Here is a 22,725-nt window from a genome sequence, read left to right as displayed (position 1 = left end):
TTATATGTAACATTTTAAAGAATACTGAAACAAATATATGTAATAAAAAGTAAATAACTACTATTAGATTAACATTCTTGTTTATTACAAGGGAGAAATTAATATTAACTATCTTTCAGCCTACAGGACATATTAAAATATATCAAATTTTTCCAATATTTTATAGATAGATTTTAATTATCAATTTCAATCACACTGAAACAAAATAAATGTGTAACACAATGTATATAAAAATATATGAAAAATAAAGTTGATATTGAACAAATACACATACTTGAATTCCAATAGATCCTTTCGGCTGTAAAGTTAGTTCATCCATTTTTCGAATGTACATCTTTATTAAACAAATACAGTTGACGTCTTAATATTATTTATAATATGTCGTTATAGATAGTATTTCATTTTCCTAGCCTGTGCAGCGTGTATATGCGGCCGCGTGTGTGTCTCTGCCTGTGTGTTGTCCACGTGTGAATGTATATGATGTGTGTGTTTGTGTGTATGTACGTGTGTATGTATATATGCACGTGTGCATGTTTCCTCGTGTACAGTACTATTGCTAATATTTCTCTTGTCGAACGATTTTCAGTTGCAGGATAACAAGGTAATTTGACGTTTCTGTGCGTCGTGTGCAGACGCGCCGAGTAACTCAGTGTGTCACATGTTTAAATTAAAACTCGTGTTGCAATCCTTTCTCGCCACTTCACGTCGCTTAATGACTTTGAAACTGTGCTTAGCGTACAGATAGTATCAGTATTAATAATTAAATTCCTTAACGGTACTATATCGTTACTTAATCTTATTAGTTAACACACAATCAATCTGCGACGGGAGGGAATTTAGTCGGTCCGTAATGTGTTCGCTTACGGCCTAGCTATATAGTCGGTATAGTTGATTATTTAAATCATTACAACGTCTCCGTAGGATTGGTATTATTTTATTTCTTTCTTTCTTTCTTTCTTTTTTTTCCTTTTCTGCATTTTACTGAACGTTGAAGTATTTCAATTACGTGACGGACACGTATCAACGCACGCATAATTTCTGTGGCCTTCTTTTCTCCCCTTCTTTCATCGAGGGTATACAGTACTTAACGTTTGTATACGAATTAGAGGCGAGAGCGTGTGTATTCTGCCGTGCGCCCAAGTGCTCTAACAAATTCGGATCAAGCGTTTCACTATTCAGGAACACAAAGATTCGCGGCTTCAAAGTGACATACTTGATTCATACGATCGCGAACGGTATACTCCTGAATTGTTTCAGCTTGGACCGATGTTGAATTGAAAATATTCTGCAGACTATTTAGGCGAACGGTACGTGTAAATGTCGAAGAGTATGTATATTTATATACGTAAACATACATACACGGATACATGTGCATATGTATACGTACACTAGCTGCCTACAAAATACAATAGTACATTACAAATTCATACCTTCTTTTCTCTGTTTTTCTTTCTCTCTCTCTCTTTCTTTTTCTTCTCATCTCTTAAATCATCATTTGCAAACAGCTTAGATATATTTTTATGTATAATATATATTATATAATAGTATCATCTAGTTGGTTTTTGTTCTGCGTAGTTCCATTCTTTTCCTTTTCACTTTTTCCCCCCTCATTCTCCATATAATTAATATAATTAAGTACATCTTTAGAGCAGGCGTTTTATACGCCTAGTTAGGTTGCAATGATGTCGTTCTCTCTCTCTCTCTCTCTCTCTCTCTCTCTCTCTTTCTCACAGATCTCCCTTCACTGGCAGCCGAGAAAAACGAGTCTTTCTGATATAAACATACGCATCATCTTGCTCTAAATGGCTCGTTAGACCGGGTAACAAAAGAATGCTCCCTTCCTGTACTCCAATCGTCGACGGACACTCTTCGTCGAAAACGACCACCGGTACAAAATGCACCTCGATTCGAATTCTCGCGCTCCTCAGATCGCTCCGAAAGTCAGCACTTTTACTCTTTTGTGCAGTTGTCTGATTTCTTTTTTTTCTCTCTTTTTTTTCCTTTATGCTTACGCCGTGTAAAAGATTCAAGAAAAGGGCCTGTAGGGCGTTGTGTTGTGCGATCGAAGAAGGAATCGAATCTTTTTTTCTTTTTTTTTTCTTTTTTCTTATGGTTCACGATAAATCCCATGATCTTCGACGTGTGTGTGTTCGTGTATATAAAGAATGTATAATCCCATAAAAAGAGAGGAAATTCATTCTCCTTCCGATAGAATTATCTTTTCCCGAATATTACGTCGTGTATAAGTGTGAAATACGTTTAGATTGATATCCTTGTGAATAACACAAGCTTTTCCAAGAACTACAAACTGAAATTGTAAATCAGATGAGAGACTTAAAATTTAGAATAGAGAGAGCATGATGGTTGGTCTATTCGCGCGGAAATTTGAAGTGCGCATACACGTGTGTCGCATGTACGCTCTTAAAACAAAACGAAAAAAAAAAAAAAAAAAGAAATTAAAACGAATAGCAACAGTATTACTTTTTATTTGCGCTTCGTTTTCATCAACCATTACTGTTCTTCTTTCCTCAACTTTTTCTTTCTTTTTTTTTTTTTTTAATTTTTTTACGTCCCCGATATTTTGAATATTTTAATCGACGCGTCATTTTGTTCTTTCTCGATCAAAGCTTTCGAAACGAAATAAATGCAGAAAGATGACGCGCGTATCTTTATCCGAACGTGACAAAAGTGAAGCGCAATCAAGGAAAATGAAATTAAAAACAGAAAAAAATGAGAGAAACCAAGTCGCGATTATGGCAAGTAACGTCACGATTGCTATGTAGGAGCTCTTTACGAAAAGTTTTTAAACTTCTGACAAATCTCTTATAAAAATGATATGATATGCTCGTTGGAAAAATAAATTGTTCATATAGTTTCTATGAATATAGATATCCGTACACAAACTTTCAGTACTAAATATTCGATCGATCGGTATAACTCTAAATACACAAATACATACGCAAGATCCTTTCATTACTTCGTAGCGAGTATCAATGCGCAGTCATTTACGAGATCATTCGTCGATAATTAATACCCTGCGGATCATTGCACGTACGTGGCGTATGTTCAATGATAAACGAACCGTGTTTGTTCACCATCGCAAACAACAGAATATACGCTTTTCCGCTTGACAGTCCGATTCCGACATCCCACGACTCGTACGTGATTCTCTTTCTCTGTGGTGAACCCGACAGATTCGCATTATCAACGAACGGCCGATACTTTTTCTATGCGTCTGTCCCTTAACACCTATGCCGTTATAACAGTTAATGTTTTAAAATACAACAACAGTAGAGCAGTTTGCTTCCGAGAGACGTTCTCGAGCGGTACGTCTAACATGCGAGAGATATACTGATAGGAAATCAGTTCGAGTGTTCGCTATTAAAATATAGAGTAGAATTCAACATACTAGTCGCGTAAAGGCACATAAAAATTAGTTTCCCTATGAAACGAGTACGATTGCACGATAATCCTTTTAAAAAATAACAAACGATACCCTCTTGCTGGTCGAATCGCTGCGCATTATTCTCCTCCTCCCACAAAGGATAAATTGTCTCGTCCATGCGAAACGGCGCTCCTCACCACAGAATAATGATCGGACGCTGTATGTATATGTAAGTACACATGTGTCCCTTTTTCGCCTCTTTTTCTCCCTTCATGCACATACACGTGTACTTCATACAGTCTGTATACGCGATGAACTTGCATACAAATCTATATGCATGCGCACACATGTATACGGATATGATATTATACCGTACTTAATGGTGAAGCACTATTATAAGATGCGCGGCAATGTCCTTACTAAGAGCTAAGAGTTTTTTTCTTTTTTTTTTTTTTTCTTTTTTTTCTTTTTCTTTTGTAGATTGATTAGGAAGGAACATTGTGCAAATTATATTAGAGGTTTATCTTTTTTCTTTCTTTTTTCACTTAAAAATAAAGTGGAAAATTGGGCAAGTATCATACGATGGCCTAGGCTCAGCCCGATTTTACGTGCTACCGATTAGAAATATATATATGTATGTATTATATATATATATATAATTTTTTTTTTATTGTTCATTCTCATTGATAGCATGCTAATAATAAAATGGGCATCCACGATTTTTAAATACTTAGTTTAGTCGAATATGAAAGACTCGATTGTTATGAAAAAAATATATAGATGTGTATATATGTATATACTTATGAGATCAAACGTCGTATGAAAAAGTTCAAGTCGGAAATAAGGAAGAGTTAATACGTTCAATTAGATAACAGTCAGATTACGTCATCGGGCTGTCCTGTATATCAAAGGAAAATTATAATCGAATATAATAGCAGCATTATAATATATCATGTTTAGCATTAGTAAACATTTTTAACAAGTAATAGTGGAATAGAATAAAAATAGAATAAAAGAAGGAGAAGATAATTAAGAGTATAAAAAAGTTCCCTCGTCCTATCACTATTGGATAATAAAAATAATAATGGTAATAATGATAATAGTCGCGATAGTAATAATAATAATAATAATAATAATAATAATAATATTAATATTAATAATAATATTAATCATTAGAAGTAATGAGTGTCAAATATAAATTAATTGCTTCCAATATTTACCGAGAACTTCCCAGTAAACTTAAGTATCCTTCACGTGTATCTTTCCACGTCTACAAACATCAGTGACGTGTTGTAGTTAGAAAGAGTCCAACTATTCGATAAAGCGTCCCGCACTCTCTTACAAATTTTGCTGGCTTTTAAGGTGAGTACTAACTAATTGATGTATTAACATTTCACGATACCAATATGCCTTCATCTATGGGGACGGATATAATACGACGCTCGCGTATTTATGTATAGGAGTATCGGATCAGTTACCGAAAAATACCAATGTGTTGTTTCGAAAGATGGACAAGTCTCGAGTGAATATTGTGAACACTGTGAATATCAGAATAGTTTCATAAAGTTGTCAAAGCTCGCTATATTGGATAACAAGTATAGACGTGCATTACGAAGCGTCATAAGAAAAGAAATAATAATGATCGTTTGAAAAAGGGAATTAATGAGAAACAATACGAGTTAGTACTCCACTTAATCGCCATATGAAGAAAGGGGATGGCGAATGCAGAGAGGGATTAGTAATTTAAACATCACGATGATCCCATTCCAAATCATGAGGTGAATTGTGACGGCGATGTCGGCCGTTGCTCAATTCGCAGTCGTTCTCGCAATCGGAACTGTCCAAGTCGTCATCTCTGTACGATCCATCTTCCGAGTCCGAACTTCCCGAATCGTCGATGTCTTCGTCTCTCTGACTCTGGTGATGAGGATCGTGCTCTGTGAGCCTCTCCATGGGATTCACGGTAATAGCCAATGCAGAATCGTCCCAAGCCATTTCGGTTTCGGCAGCCAACTCGTCCCCGGCCGATGGTCGTCTCTTCGCGGCTCCTCTCACTCTTGCCGCCCCGACCACCGCCATTAACAGCAAGAAACAAATGCAAGCGGCTGCGACAATCGTGACTGCGTGGCTGCCGCTCGCGCCTCCGATGCTTCTGTTACCTTCGCGAAGCGCGGCTGTCGCGTACTCCTCCGGCAAATCTGCGTGATGAGGTGACAATTGCGCGTGTCCGGGTGCCGGTTCGAGAATTCTGGCGATTGGCGGCTCGTCGGGTGTGGAATGAGGAAGAGCAGTGGTCTTTTCTTTCGGATGAATGACGGCGAGGGTCTGCACGTACTCGTTGCTCGCGAATCGGCCGCTAAGCTCGGAGCAGGTCAGCTTGAATACGCGATCGAGATAGTAAGCTGGCTTCCGGTTCGTGTACATGATCAGACGTATCAATTGTTGATAGTTGTACGGTGTGTCGGCGCCTGAGAGAACGACACCATCGCGATCTACGCGCGCGGTGATCGAACGGAATCTACGCAGAGCATCGCCTGGCAAACCTAAGCTCTCGTGGTCGGGATTAAGGCTCGGATAAACACTGACCGCGCATGCGTCTAATCTGGCAGCGGATCCGGCAGTGACGCGAGTGTCCGGGAATACGCGCACACCTAGACGAAAATCTGCGTATTCCCTGGCCACGTAGCCGGTCCCGTTGACAGTTATACCCGGACGAGGCGGTGGTAGAACAGTGACGTACGACTGAACGGTTGGTACAGGGAGCGGATTGTTCTCGCTACCTTCGCAGACAATCGTCGTCTCTAAACGGAAATTACGGCGGCCCGGTGTGGGGAATCGTCTCGAGTTGGAATAACCGATACGACGGAGAAGCGTCTCGACGTTAGTGCGATTGTCACCGTCAATTCGTACCTCTGTTAGATCGCAATTGGTGAGCAACTGAGTTCCCGGTTGAAGCAGGTCCATCGACGGCACGTGGATACCTTCCTGGCAACGGCGCAAGCAGGACAACACGTCCGGTTTCTCGTTTCGTCCAACTAAAACGGACAGTCCAGCCAGATAGCCGCGGAAGTGATGTTTCGTTTTGTTGTCGGAACCCTGCCAGCACGCGCCAACAACAAGGGTCGTGTTAACACCCTTCGCAGGATGAAGCGGCCAATCGTCGATCACCTCGGGATTCTTCTCGTCTGTGTGCCATTCCTCTCCGTCAACGAACAAAGTCACGTGGGGGAAGTCGACCTGAACGGCATAATGATGCCACTTATCGTCGCACACTTGGGTAAGTTTCCAACGCCACTCGGCAGGCCGGAAGATATTAGGATCGCCCTCAGAGAAATCGCGCCTAAGTAGCAAAATCAGTCTGCAGTTTCTGATAAACAGGGCGTAATGATGTCTATTCATCTCTGCAAAATCAAACACAATACATCGTTTAACAATGCCGCGCGTGAACGTGCATTTTTCAAAGCGAACAATTAACGAGAAAGCTTACTGTGATCGTCAGCGGCGCACAAGATGTGTTCCTTAACGTGAGGATCTTGTCTTGGCCGAGGACGATGCTTCACCCAAACTCCGATCGTGAATTTCTGTGCCAGAGTGTGCTCGAGCACATCGTTAGGTACAATAGCGGCGGAATCAACGCCGTCGAACTCGAAGATCTCGTCCGCTTCCCTGCCCTCGTCTCGAGATAAGGATGCAGTCCAGGAAGTGGTAGGCCCAGGAGTTGGCAACAAGTCTACGCTATCGCGCGATGCGCCGCATAATTTACGTTGGCTGCGCACACCGTACGTGTCACGGTCGCAACCTTTCCCTATATGGTCCGTAGCGAGTGTCAAGGTGGCTCGAACGTTGCGTAATATACAGGGTGCATCGCAAAGGTCCAGCCTGGCGGATGGAAGCAACGGTTGAGAACCTACTCCGGCGGCGTAGTCAACCCTCTCTGGAATTCCTCTCCAGCCAGGCGCGCATACACGATTGACTTTAACGGTGACCATAGCAGGTGCAGATTGTTTCATGCCACAGTCGTACGCTACCACGCTCAGGATATAGTTATGGGATCGCTCGTAATCCAACGGTTCGGTATTGCGTATCGCACCCTCATTGTCGATGATGAAAGGCTGGTCGGCTGTTAAAATCTCATACTTGCATACATCACCGAATTTTGGGGTACAATCTCTGTCGGATGCTTCGACGCGGACAACTTCTTCGTATAGGCGACCTTCGTCCACGGTGCTGACATAGGCCGGCTGCAGAAACTGTGGTGCATACTCGTTCACGTCCACCACGGTAATATGCACCGTGGCGCTAAAATAACATTAAAATAATTCTTTAATGCTGCTCGATGTAAATGATCTTTTTTTTTTGAAAAATTCTTGTTATATAGTTATTTAATATATTAATATGTAATATTATGTACTCGTGACTGTAATTCTTTATAACTTTATCTTTATCTTCATATTACTATTGCAAGAGTTTGTCAGAATTGGACAGATCTCAGATGGTGTTATAAACTACTAAATTTTATCAAACGTCCCAATATCTCTGTTCTTGAGATGAACGAAACTCAACTTTTAATTATAAAAATAATTTAAAATTCAATGGCTCAATGTGCAAACAATAACAAAATCGATCAAATAATATGATCAAACATACAAACAAGACAATTATAATCACACCTAAAAACTAAATGTGTTACTACAAATGTTATGTTTAATTCTCTTTGCGAGAACAGTAATTCTGAGGACTCGAAAGTATATAACGGAAGAAGCGTAAATGAAGATAGGCGAAGACATATAGAAGAGAAAATAGAACACAGGAAACTGTTGCAGTTCAGAAATAGCAGAAGGTAGCACAAACGTTCGCATTAAATCTATCTGTATTTCAAAATAACAGAAACGCAAAATAATAGAATTCCACGCGACTTCATTTCCAATGTCGAGCCGTTGAAGCGAACTGCGATATCAAATGAAACGTCAATATCGCAAATTACAAAATAGCTCGTTATTGTGCAGCAGTCTCGAAATGAACAAAAATTCATGTTTAATCGAACTAATCTATTTGTTCACGTATCACGTTCAATATAACGTGTACACGTTCGCCAGCGTATCAGCCTCGATAGAGAGATAAAAACGAAGTTTACGGCGATGGCGAGATGGTCAGCTTTATTCAATGCAGTTCGTACTTTTCCGATAGCGATCCGTTGCAGCCAACAGCCTCGATATCAAACTTGTAGTTACGCCGTTTCTCGCAGTTTAGAACTCGCAGTGCCCTCAGCTCTGCCATTCCTTTCTCTTTCAAAACGATCTCGAAGGGCGCCTCGCCATGGTGTTTGTTCGCGATACGGAAGGAGCAGACTTTTGCACCTATGGCTCGGATCTGTGGCGTGACCTCGACCAGGGTTTCATTTTCCTTTACCAGGCCGTGGTATCCGCTTTCCGGGCTGTCCAAATCCAATCGTGGAGCTGAGGACAGAGACAAGAAAGACGTGATTTAAACAGACTTAAAAAAAAAAAAAAAAAAATGATCAAAGTAGCTCGCACAAACTTGCAGGAACTCTCTCACGAATGTATTACGCGTGTTATGGGAAACATTTTGAAGTTTTATTAACACCGTAATGAAGCCTGAATGTCGTGATTATATTGGCAAAGTTCAAAACAAATCTGAGAATGTACGAAGAAGCTACGGGGTATTTAGAGCAGGCATGTACTTCGTAGAGATTTACGAAAGTTTTTAATCACTTGATTATCGCAATTCCTTTGATATGATTATTAAACATGTATTATATTATATTATAATTATGTTAATGTGACTATTAAAATTACCTTGTGTCATAATTATATTAGCATATTTAATATACCGTATCTTTATCAAAATTCCTTTCGATTCATTGCAATTCATTTGATCCCAGATATTCCAATCTTTTGCAATTATTATTGGATATTTCAATACCACGGGCAATTATTAAAAAATATTGTATTGCAACATGCAATTCTGAATTTTGAATGTAAACGCATTTCAAATAATATTTTAACTTCTGTACGCGGAAAACGTTTTTGTTTGAAAATAATTTTCTGGTTTCTCACAATATCGCGGTGGTTGTATCAAATTAATCGTAGCAAAAATTTCGGCGTGTTAATGCTCATACGCGATGTTATTGCATCGCGATAAAATGTTCAATGTTATCGAAGCGTGGCTTTCGTTCCTCTTTTTTTTTTTTTATTTTGTTTTCAAATTTAAAATACCACAAATCTCCCTCACCCTCTCTCCTACTCTTAATTTCGCAATTTAATCCCTGGGAATTGTTTTGTCGGCGAGCTTGTCAAAAAGAAAAAAAAAGAGAGAGAGAGAGAGAGAAAAGAAATGAGAATTTATAGAAATAGACCGGAAGCTTCGTAGCGTGGAGAAACGAGAACATCTCGAAACTCGAACAATACAAGATGCATTAATTAAAATTTCGCGTTAATTTAAGAAAAAAGAACACTGCCAGTTATTTTAAATCATTGTACACGCGCTCTGTAAAGAATGTTCGTTATTTAACGTTATTAGAACCAACGAGAAGAGATTAATAATTCACCCATGCTTACGGCAAGTAGGTCATTATTTCACAAATACTAATTAATGGTAACTAATGTTCGTTTTCTTTCCCTTTAATGAACCTCTGACCCGTGCTACTTATTTATTACAAGCGCTCGTTAAATCGAGAAATTATTGTTGAAACGTAGTTGAAATACTGTTTGAAGATCTTGGTGAAAAAGATACACGTATAGTTAATTTGCATTGATTCACTGATTTTGATGTTGATCATTGACGTAGCTAAAAAAAAAGATTGTAGATATATTTTACAGCAAAATAATTGCTAAAAAAAAAAAGCTGAAACACACGATAAATGAAAAATCTAATAAAAAATTATTTGCTTCGGAATATGAAAAAGAAAGAGATACATTATAATGTTAGGTTTTATAATACTACGACATGTATATAACTTTTCGTTTGATTTTGGAGTTAGTATCTATTTTCTCGAATCTTTGAAGAAAATATTAATAAAAATTAACAGAAAATAATCTAATTTATTTATATACTTATATACTCCGTCAGATTATATTGTGTTAAGTTACTGATATTTTTTAAACATTCAAGAAAAATCCCTGGAGAAACAGTATTCGATTAATAAAAACGCGTTTATTAGTAGTTGCAAATTAGGCTATATTCAGTTTTTTCTTCAAACATTCGAGGAGCTAAATTTAATGCCAAAAAATCAAGCGATAAGTTAACTTTAATTCACGATTGATTAACAATGTATTAAATTTAAAAATTGCTCTCTCATATAAAATGAAAAACGTGACATACAATTTTCAGTGTAGCCTTCATTTTTATTTTATCGTTCTGTTAAAAACGATCAGAGCACTCGCACGAGGACGCAACCTAAATTCTTGATTTTCAGAGATAGTTTCGACGCGAACCGTTGGAAAAACCAAATAAGGTTTGACGATTTTTCAATTCGGGGCTTTGATGGAACCGCGATATCCATTTGCATGGTAAAAGTCGGGGCTCGTGAATTACTAAAAGTCAAATACTTCAAAATTCCATGCATAATTGTCTTCGTTTGAAGATGCATACCTTCAAACGAAATGAACAACTCGTTTGATTTTACTTTATATCCTCTTTATATCAACATCATTTGTAGCACATCATCTACGTTATTACAAATTGTATCACGAGACACATAATTACAAAGATGTTTGGAGCATTTCCGTTATTTATAATGCAAGTAAACGTAAATTATGAATTCTTCATATTGCAGTTTATTGACTGGCCATTCTATTCGAGCAAAGTTACACGCATAAAAAGACTTTTACGAATCAAAATCCACTACAATTGCAACAAAAACAACTCGCTATTTCAAAATTTCACATTTCTCGCATTATTAAACAGAAGAAAAGAATCACAAGTATAATATCCAATAACATCAAAAAATTCATTTAAAAAATTCGAAAGATGAATGTAACAGAACAGAACAGAAGTATGATAAATCGACGGATGATTACAAAAGTTACCGCCAATATTATAGTTTAAGAATTGTGCAAAACAAAAAAAAAAAAAAGAAAACGCGTTAATTTATTCTTCTCCAGCTACAGATATTTCGCTACGTAGAAATGTGTAGTACATGTTCAGCAATTTTTTCCTTCGATTGTTACTTTTCATCTCCTATCGCCTCAAACAAAGAAGCAGCCCCCATCATGGCAAAAGAAACATACAGAGACACTCAGTTTCCTACGTTAATATTATCGATTAGTCGAACAGCAGCGTGCACATACATATTCCAATTGGAAATTGGATCAAAGAATGGATTCAATGAATAGTCTCGGGAACACATTGACAACCGATAAGTTTCAATTCTGTTTCCATCGTGGAACAACAATTCCCGACTGTTATTCCGCCACCATACAGGTGTTCCACTGTGAGGAATCGATGCTTCACGTTAACATCGTTCCCCCGAACAACAGATGAGAGTTACTATTTCAGGCTAAAAACGGTTGGTTAACGTGTTCACCGCCGAAGATATTTCCCGTGGCCGTTATTCCAATTCCATTCCGAGCCGTTCCCGTAATTCAATGTAAAAGTGGATTACACGAGGCCGCGGGACAACCGTTCCGGTAATGATTGTCGGCGAGAATTAAATTAAAAACATGGGACAAAATTTGTCTACCTACACCGGAACTTCGTCTCTCCCGGCAAATGAAATTTCAAATTTCCGCGCGCGTCGTTCGTTGTAAAATTACTACTTCGTACGCGAATCTCGCGAATTACGTTTATAGCATATTCGTTTATATTCGATGATTACAGGGCATTTAAAATTACAATTTTGAATCTGGCCACTCCCTTTCTTGTTACAAGAGAGTTTTCACATTGCGTCGAAGCGTTCGAACGTAACTACATTTTGCCAGACGAGTTTATGTCGTAAATCGTATATACGGTACGAGGGATTTTCAAATGGAATAACCTGCTCAAGGAAAATCGATACTATTTATCGTAAATATACTATAAGCGTAATGACTTCAACGTTTCACGGTGATTAATTTCACGAGTTTACGTGGACGGCGAAAAGCAGCAAAAATCACGATTTCGTTATAAATATTTCTAACTTCGACCAGGTTATTCGATTTCGCAAAGTGACATTAATCCATTAAAATATTTCGCCAATATTAATCCATTAAAGGTTAACGTTACAGGATCATATATCATTTGCAATCTCTTTCCATTTAATTTACGTTATCGATATACATATGTGCACATTATTAGATATATTTGTACGATCGCAATGGTTAACGATTGGTTAACGAAAAGTAAGCGCGAATACCTCGACGAGGATGGTACAAAAGGCAATGCCTGTTATCTAGTAAAAGTACTTTGTATCAACCCGGACCCTTGATAAAGTTAAGTGCAGTTTCGAGGAAACGTCGAAGCATTTTCACTCTCTAAAGAAGTTCTATCTTCACACACGAATCACGTACGGCAGAGTTATAAGAACGACAGACGGTGAAATAATTCAAAGAATTTAGTTTTGAATAAAATGATGCAAACTAAAAAACTTTACAAGCTCGATGAATGATTCACGATTGAAATCACTGAACGACCTCAATATATTGAATAAGCGAATGAAGTTAAATCGCCTACGTTGTTATCGTTATTATAAATTATACGACGCAACAATGACTCTGCGTACAATTTATAACGCTGATAATAATAATAATAATTTCGTAATTTATTGTAAATTACTTTGTTATCATATCATGAAATACGGAAGAATTAACGGAGGGGAAGAAAAGAGCGTGTTGCACTGAAATCACAGAAATGTGGAAAATTGTAGGCGCATTACCATTAAGCTCGCTGGAAACAAACAGAAAGTCAAAGGGAAGTTTGTTAATGAAATATTTCGTAAACATGGCTCTAATATCTTTCGGTTCTCCATCAAGTTGCGAAGTTGCATCGGAATCGGCAACATTTCACGTGAGTCGTTGGCAAAGTCTTAAATTGAACGAAACTACGTTCACTGCTGCTTTCTAGAAAGTTTGACACTTTGCACCTTGCCGCTGTGAGGCCAGAGTCACTCTTTCAGATGCAAATAGTTCGTATCTGGGTAAAATTTACACGGCATGTGCCAAGGAAATAATATTAATTGATATTCAGCGGTCACCTTTTTTTTTTTTTTGTCGAAAGTCATTTTTCGATTTTCGTTGATCAGCGAATTGATTAAATTTAATATTAACGACCGATGACACTGTGATTTTTAATATTTAATAGTCGGTAATGTTAATCTAACTTTCAGTGATTAATCACTGGTGTGATCTTCCTCCCTGTGAGTTCCTAACGAAATTTCCCGACTCCTGACAAAAGTTCCTCGCGCATATTGCAGTATTTAATAAACAGAAAAATATAATACAACAGGTACAAATATTATAGCGAGTTCTGCAATAAACAGTTCTTGCAAATAAAATCAAAATGCAAATGGAAGCAAATAATACAACAATCGCGTAACAAATTTATCTTTTTCGTGAATATCAGAACATTGCTTGTATTTTTTTTATTGCAAAAAGGTCGTTTACGATATTTTGTTATTAAGCGCTTATAATATCGAAAATACATGAGTGCGTACATTTTTTCGATAGTATTTTAAGCATTCAAACTGCAGCCTTTTCAAAGGCTTCCTCGTAATTTAACAAGTAGATAAAATTTCGAGAAACTAATTCGATACTATTCTCGGTATTATTTACGTATACTATACGACAATATTATATAGACTTTAGACTATTAGCCTGGCATGAATTTCCCCTAAGTACATGAACATATTTCAATGCACGCTGCGACGAAGAGAGACTAGCTGTAACAAATGAGGTTTCAGAACCAATTATGTTAATTCTACCCCCGGCGCCATTCCCCCGACTAGTATAATATATAATAATCGGTTATTCTTATCAGCGATCGAAAAAGAAGCATAAATCACGTTTAATCTACGATAATATTATTCGAGAAGCTCTCACGATGACCAAATTTTATACAGTTAAGCGCGCCTAAGGGTCTTCGAGATATTTTCGATCCCCGATCACGCCCTCCTCTCTTATGCTTCGAAGAAAAAAAGAAAATAAAAGAATGAACCTTCGGCGCGAAACTGGAACGAGGAAGAACAACACGACATATTTAAAAAAAAACGACTTTCTGATATCTTCTCTCCAAATTAAAAATATTCTTCGGCGAAAAAGAAAAATCTCGAGGGCCTCGCCAAGATTCAGAACAAAGGGCCGTCCGAATAAAAAGTTCAAGGAGTCACATTGTCCAGCTTGTTGATTAGCCTCTCGCGATCTTTTTTCACCCAATCCTATACGAAAGTCATAAATAATGTGAAAACATTTCTACATGTAGAACTTTAACTCAGATTTTCGAGAAAAATCACTGGCAAAGAAGACACAAGTTATACGTTGCAAACTTCTGTTACGTATAAATAGTTCTTACAATTTTATTTTATAATAAATTAGCCTGCTATTTGTAACATTCGTTTACGGAACTACTGGTTTTGCTAACAAACTCATTACCAAGCGAGTTTCCACTTTTAATTTGTAACTAAAAAAAAATTTAACTAATGACATTAGTTCAGACTGCGCAAGATCTAAAGTTTTAATGACATTTTTATCGCTCGTTTCGTACCTTGAACTGTCAGGAAGACAGCTTTTAAAACTGGCAAATATCAATAATGCATGCAAGAGCGCAGTCACAGCTAAAACGAAAATAATACTTTCTTATAATAGTGCGTTGCTTTCCAAAATCTATATATAAGCTTCCAAATAATTTATCATGTTCCTTGAAATATTTACTTCAGTTTCGGTTTTTCGATTTTTGGATAGTTTGAGATATGAGACGATCGTATTTAAAAATCATATTTAAATGAATCACATTTGGTACATAATACCATTTTACACTGCTAAAATTAGAATTATTCTGTATTTCCCCGAGTATGTGACCATCTCCAATCGATCCGAATGGTATATTTCAAGAGTGCAGTTAAATGCATTCCCAATCAAACGATTCTCTTACTTTCGATTTAAATTGTACCCTTTGAAGTTGAAATTACTTCGATTTATACGTATCAGTGTTTACTAAATTACTGCTGAATTCAAGAAAGATAAAAGAGAAGTCTTTAAGGGCTGGCAGTATCAAGAGGAATAAGAGACGTTCAGTCGACACAGATTCTAGGTTATACTGTTCTGAAATACAAATACTTCGTAACTATTTACTATGGATATTTAAATGTTCCAAAATTTGAAATATTAAATTTTCCATTAATGTCTTGAATAGTTTGAAGTCAATATTAATACTTGTATTAATAATATATAGAATTAAATATATATATAATTTTTTTAATTAAAAACTGTACTGTTGGATGCAGGGAAATTTTATAAAAGATAATATATCTGATATTTTCTTCTCTTTATTTTGAAAATTGTATCTTTCTCAATATTTCTCGTATATTCTTTTGAATATTAAGCAAGTAATAAAGAATAACAAATATTGCTTAGCTAGAAAATTTACAATTAAGATTATCTGTGTTAATTAATTTCGAACACAAATAAGATTAATGATAATGAAACTAATTAGTAAAAGATAATAAGAAAATATTAAATTTTTTTATGCATAGAAGACTTTTTTTAAAGAAGCATCACTAAATATACAAAATATTCTTCAGACCATAGACCTCTGAAAAAAAATTGATTTCAAATTCCAAATTGAAACATTTTTTATTCCTTTCTTAGTAAATTCTGTCAACCTGGAAAATTTGAAATCCCTATTCTTCTTTAACATTTCGTATATTATTATTTTTCAACAACTCTTCGTGCACAGTTTGTACATTTTGTAAGCCCCTATAAACTCTCAGATCCTTATTTCTTTTAACACTCTATATGTAATTACACGTTACATACTACAGTATGTCAAAAACCTCTCTGCAAATTGACCGACCGATCAATAGAGAAATCGGCGTTATCGTTAACGTATGCATAATATCAAAGAGCGTAATAGAGTTGAATCGGACGTCCGCGCTTCAACGAAAGCTTTATTTTGATTCGATTTGACTGGGGATAGGATTTTATTCCTCCCCGAAATTGAACAACGATCTTCACAAATCGCGATCGATCAAGAGACGGGTGAAACGAATCGAATCGTTTTTAATTACTCTCAGGTATGGGCAGAGCCGTGGTTGTAAATCACGAGACAACTTTCGGGCAATTAGCTTGAATGAAAAAAACGAGCATGAAAAAAATTAAGGGACCCGACCCCTTATCGGACACTGTCGTACACAGTTCATTAATACCTGACGTTGTTACGCAAGATATTTTGCGAAATACCGACGAGAGGAGGACATTACACGTCGCTTCGTTACAAGAAGCAATATTTTCGCAGCACGAAAATTATTTAACATCGCTCGAAGCGTCAAACTGTAATAAAAGTGCTAAAAGATCAACTTCGCTTGCGACGAAACGAAAAAAAGAGGCGTATCGCGACACGATTTGTAATACATTATTTTACGAAATTTTGTTCGTAACAGATGCATCACGTGTTAATATCAGCAACCGTCTCAAAATAATATACATTATATATTAATTCGTATTAAGACTCTTTTCTACAGAAAGAGACAACGAAATACCAAAATAAAGATTCAAGTGACAAACAAGCAAATTCATTTACAAACATGTTTTCTTAGCATAGAATACTCGAAAATCGATCTCGCCAAGCGTCAAAATACCATGCATTACGTAAAAACGGGAAGATAACGAGCGAGATTTGTAGTGTCTGCCCGATAGCGTCGTAAAACGACGTTACCTCCGTTTGTCTAGCTTCAATCAAGCCCGAGCATTCGCCGCGCATAGGGCCGCGATCTGATTCACGTCTATTTTGTTATCGCGAAACGTGACTAATGCCGTCGTACGCGAAATCGCAACGCTTCGCTCAAGCAAAGTTACGTTATTCCCGTAGTTACGTCTGTCCGTTTCAGAGACGTATCGCAACACTACTCGGGTGGTCAGTCGATGAATTCGCCATAACAGTCTCGGCGACTGCAGGTGCTCTCGAGAGAACAATCGCACCTGTGAGTTTACTCGGTTCGACGCAGCGACGCATCGTCTCGGGGCGATGCGTGTTTCGTCGAAATTGGATAAAAACAGAAAAAAAGAAAGAAAAAGGAGAAAAAAAGCGATTTTTTGCGAGCAGTATCTCGATCGGGTGAGATAGCGATCGAGGAAATGGTACGAATGTAGGGCACGAGAAAAGAGAAATGAAATCACCTCCATGATTGTTGAAGGAGCTCGGTGTCGAGTCGAGGGCCGAGATGTTCGCGTGGGAGAGACCGAGGGTCAACCCGAGGAGCACCGTGCTAACCGCCAGCAGCATTTTTCCCCTGTCGCCTGCCTCCGGGATATTCCGACTGTCAATTATACGGCCGGCAACACTTTGGCTTTGTCACACTCGCTTGGAACTCGCTTTTTTAAAAGAGCATCGCCGTCTACTGCACGACTCGCCTGTGACACCACGCACAATCGCGAAGTCAATATTTGAGCAGAATATCGATTCGCCAGAAAAACTGGTGTCGATTCTCGCCGCCAGTCGGCGCTGGCAGAGGCACAACTCTCGCCTCGAGATCGGGACAGGCTTTCCGCCACGCGAGAAATTTAGGATTCCCTAAAAGAAGTTTCTTTTTTTTTCCTTGCGCCTCGCGATTTCACGCTGCGAGGCTTTACGCTGGTCTTGTAAATACGAATGTTTCCACCGAGATGTATATGTAACAAATTTTTCTTCTATCGTAATATTGACACAATACGAACAACGAGAGAGAATCGAGAGTATTGCAGACGAGACTGAGCGACGAGGCACGCGCTTTACCTTTACGTAATTGCCGCAAGAGGCGCTTGTCCTTCCGCCATTTTCTACGAAAATAAATTTGAGGAAATTTGATTGCGTCGTACACGTTAATTGCATTACAAACTTGTAACATTTAATTAATAATTCTTTTATGTATGAGGAGCAACAATCTTTCGTATCTTTATTCTATTTTGTATTTCTATTTTAAACTGTAATAATAGATTATATTTGTTTTTTTAATTTTTTAAACATTAATTGAAATGTTAACTGCTAGTAAAATAATATTGAATTTAATAAAATGAACATTTCCCCTTGTTTGAAGCTGTTTTAAAACTTGTGATATTCTAATAACAATACACTAGATTTGACTAGATGGTTGCAACAAGTATACATTAAACTATAGTAATATTTAAGTATAGTTACATTTATATGCAAAATATCAACTATTACTTCCTTCTTAATCTGTTAATCCATATATAATTTTGGAAAATTATCTTTTTTTAAATATTTAAAATAGTATTTTTTATGCGTAAAGATTGTAGCAAATGTTTTGTAGTAAGTTTTATTATTAAATTTCCTTATTAACATTAATGTGACCACTAGTAATGGACTTTTTAACTTACGTTTCCTATCTTTTTGCAAACGTAAATTCAAAACTCAACAAAAATACGCAACATTTTAACTAATCAACTCTTGTTATACCAGTGGTATCAAACTCATTTATTCTAATTTTCTGTTCTACTGAATTTGAAGAATAAATATATAAATATATAAATTTCATAATATTTCTGCCAATATTATAACATTTATGTACAATACTAGATATGTGAGAATATTATATAACAAGAAAAGAAAAATGGTATCTAGAAGAGTTTTAGTTCTCAGGTTGGTTAGATGAGTTGTCATATGATGAATAATTATATACATTATCAAGCGTGGGACATTCCCATTGGGATTCCCATTTTTTTGAGCTTGTCTTTTAGAGAGTATTTAATGGGCATTTCTTTGATTCTCCTATCAGTTAGTCGACGGTTTCTCAAAATTACATTTACATGTTGTTATTCTAATTATCCATATTTCAAAAATTTTATTTCCAACATTATATAAAGTAGTGTAATGTTGCAAGAGAAACAGTGAAAAAGTTATTTTTATCATTAAATAATTAAAAGGTAATCGCGCATTTTCTCTTAATATCTTTTTGTTAATAACTCGAATATTTTATCATTCAAAATAATGTGTAAAATCTTAAGAAACATTAAGTTGTCATTTAAACTTAATAGGTAATATAAGTTTACTATTGTAATTTATAAACATATGTTGCAGGTAAGAAGATTTGTATTTGGAAAAAAATTTTGTAACAAATAAAATGGCGATTATAGATCCTGAATGGGTAAATATCAATTATATAGATACACATACAATCATTTTTAAAAATTTAAATATTTCTGCTTCCATATAACAATTATTCTATTTTTTTACATAGGATGAGATGTTAAATATTGCTGAACGACAGCAACAAGAATATTATGAACTTCTTCCAGAATGGACGAAATATACCAAAGATGAATATAAATATTTAAAACAAAACATTGCATTTGCAATTTTTGGTCCGCCATCAGAAAAGTCTGATGTTGCGTTGTGTAGTAATCTGTATTATTTTAATATATTTGATTATTTACCCAGTAATAAAGAGATTATAGACATTATATATAACAAAATACTTGAATTTGGAGAAGTAGATATAAACGAGTCATGCACAAAAGGTGTTTATTATGGATTAATTTACAACATAACATTTCGCACTAAAAGAAGTTCAGTAACAAAGAAATCTACCAAAAAGAAAAATGGAGAGGAAAATAAAATAAATATAAATCAAAGTCCAATATTCAAAATAAAATCTTCTAAGTTTGAAGAGCAACAAATATGGTATATTGACATAGAGGGCAGAGTGTATAAAAGTTGGATACAGTACAAAGAAAAAAATAATTCACCAGCATGCACAATAGTCCTTCCAAAGGATGGATTTTATCAACCTGATAAAAGTTGTGAAATTACCGAAGAATATTCAAAAGTATGGTTAGAAATTTTAGACTCACCTGCATGTAGCACTCTGCAAACTTTTCTTAATATAGGAGATACAGCGTCTAGCGCACTAGGTGTTGCTGGAATTGGTCTGGTTATTGCCTCTATGGTGACGCCTGTTGGACCAGTTGTGTTAGGTAAATTACATAAAGTTTATTTTATAGTTATAAATATGTATAAATGTTTTTCAGTTTATTTAAGTAATCTATATGACACTATTTTAAATAATCTATATAACATTATTTTAAGACTAACTCTTAATATTATAAAATGTAACGATAAAGATTAAGAGTAAGATTATAACATTATTACAATTGCAGGTGCGACAGTAGCTTCTGGTGCAACAAGTGGTTTATGGACAGTTGGCAGATCAATGCAAAAGTTGATTGACAGAAGTTCTCATGAACAAACTATAAATCCATTATATGATAGATCTGCATTGTGTTCGTGGTTAGCTATAACTGGTGGTACAGTTGGTTTGGCATCTAGTGGTGGAAGTGTTATTCTTACTAAACTTGCTGCAAATGGTAGTAATATAGGAAATATAACTAGGGTTGCATACAATACATTATTATTAAGTAATATAGGTATCAATGGTTTTGGTATAGCACATCAAGCATATTGTTTGTATGAAAAATATCAGAAAGAGGGCAAAGTTGATATTGCAGATGTAGCATTTCTGTCAGCTCATATTTTGTTTTTTGGTAATTCAGTCATGAATATGCAACTTGCGCAAAATCTAATTGAATCTACACAAGGTAGAATTTTAGATGATTATAGAGCCACATTGCGTTCCAGAAATCTTCGTAAACAATTTAATCGTGCAAACCGTGCCGCCGCTGCAAATAATCCAGATAAAATATCTCAAAACGCTCATGTCATACGCTATGTTAATAACAAGATGGAATTGCGACTTAAAAATAATGTGGGCAATATTCCCAAGATATTGGACAATATTAAAGATAATACTGTATCTTTTAAAAATGGAGAAATAGTAATTCACGGTATTTCTCTTCTGAAACCTATGAAATTTGTAGAGATATTACGTAAATACAACAACGAATGTCCAACAGAGAATAATAACGAAGGAAATAGTGGTACTGAAGATATGTTAAATCAATTAAAAGAATTGCTATTATATTTATTAAGAAATAACGAAACAGAATATAAACTTGACGTTAATGAATTCAATAAAACTTTGTATGACTTGAGATATCTACAGAATGCCACAAGTGTCCTTCCTTTAATATTTGATATATCTCGTAGACTGATAACAGAATCTGCATCTCCTTCGAACTATTTGCATGATGCAGTTCATTTTATATGGTGTTACATAAAAGAAAATTTGAGAAGTCATTTAAATAGGTATTTCTATCCTATTATTGATGAAAAAACACTAAAATTATTGAATAAAATAATAACAGCCCTATATGAATACATGGAGGATTGTGCAAGAGAATTATCACCTGCCTTCGCAAAATATATGAGAGAAAAACTGAATCTATCATAATGTAACGAAAAATTTACAAATAACACTATTTTCTTTAGTCAAGTTTGTATATATGTATACATTTGTCAAATTGTGCCTTAGAATATTATCATGTAAAAATAATATTTTTATATATTATTTTTAATTTTTACTAATTTTATTAAATAAATTAATTTGTAAAAGTACAATGCTTTTATCATTTAATCCTGGATCTATTCTTCTCCAATCTATTTTTTCTAACATTTTTATAAATAAAAATAAATAAAATTCAGAAATCAGGAACATTTATTTGCATCCGAAATATAAATGAACAAAATATAAGCGTTAAAAAATTAAAATAAACCAATTCTTGCAAACAAAAAGGAACTCAAGAATTTCAAAGATTCGCTTGAAGTGTTCCAAAACACTGAAACAATTTTTCTGATTGATATGAATTCCCGTTTAATTAATTAGTTATTAACAATTTCTTTGGCAAGTACCAAGCATAACATATGTCAACGATTTTTCAATAATATTAAATATCTAGAAAATTAATTTATATCTTACTTAATTATAGAAACTTCGTCAGACCTCTACTTTGTTATTTGTTCAAATAAGAATAATAGAATGTGAGTAACAACTGTTAATAATTAATTACTTGTACTAAAATTTTGATTGAAAATCATGCATGAAAACGTTTACGATTCAGCCTTTATTATAAAAGTAATTTCTGTTAAAAATAGAATAATTAATGGATAGTTAATAAACTGAACTAAGAAGTATATCTGTCCTTGTTATCGCAATAACACTATATTCTTCTACGAAAAAGATGTTGCTATCTGTTGAATTGCGACTAAAAATTTGGAAATGTAACAGGAATATAGAATATGCA

General features: G+C 35.6%; 2 protein-coding genes across 3 annotated transcripts; one reads left to right on the top strand and one right to left on the bottom strand.

Moving 5' to 3' along the window:
• Window positions 1-318: 318 nt before the first annotated feature.
• LOC122529440 (calsyntenin-1) lies at window positions 319-18,294 on the bottom strand. 2 transcript variants are annotated; one of them, XR_006306811.1, is made up of 5 exons: window positions 17,710-18,294; window positions 8,562-8,841; window positions 6,873-7,684; window positions 1,732-6,786; window positions 319-1,698 (listed from the first exon to the last, which is right to left on the bottom strand). XR_006306811.1 is itself a non-coding variant. In XM_043655574.1 (4 exons), the coding sequence occupies exons 1-4, from the start codon at window positions 17,813-17,815 to the stop codon at window positions 5,129-5,131; spliced, it is 2,856 nt and encodes a 951-aa protein (XP_043511509.1). In that variant the 5' UTR covers window positions 17,816-18,294; the 3' UTR covers window positions 319-5,128. The 2 variants fall into 2 exon arrangements, 1 of the variants encoding a protein (XP_043511509.1); XM_043655574.1 differs by having other exon boundaries at window positions 319-6,786.
• An 886-nt stretch (window positions 18,295-19,180) lies between these two features.
• LOC122529456 lies at window positions 19,181-21,961 on the top strand. The gene is made up of 4 exons (XM_043655613.1): window positions 19,181-19,452; window positions 19,607-19,673; window positions 19,767-20,502; window positions 20,686-21,961. The coding sequence occupies exons 2-4, from the start codon at window positions 19,650-19,652 to the stop codon at window positions 21,873-21,875; spliced, it is 1,950 nt and encodes a 649-aa protein (XP_043511548.1). The 5' UTR covers window positions 19,181-19,452; window positions 19,607-19,649; the 3' UTR covers window positions 21,876-21,961.
• The last annotated feature ends 764 nt before the right edge of the window (window positions 21,962-22,725 follow it).

Source organism: Frieseomelitta varia, unplaced genomic scaffold, assembly GCF_011392965.1.
Source record: "Frieseomelitta varia isolate USP_RPSP 00005682 unplaced genomic scaffold, Fvar_1.2 scaffold_288, whole genome shotgun sequence".
Lineage (NCBI taxonomy): Eukaryota > Metazoa > Arthropoda > Insecta > Hymenoptera > Apidae > Frieseomelitta > Frieseomelitta varia.
This window is presented reverse-complemented; position numbering and strand designations above follow the sequence as displayed.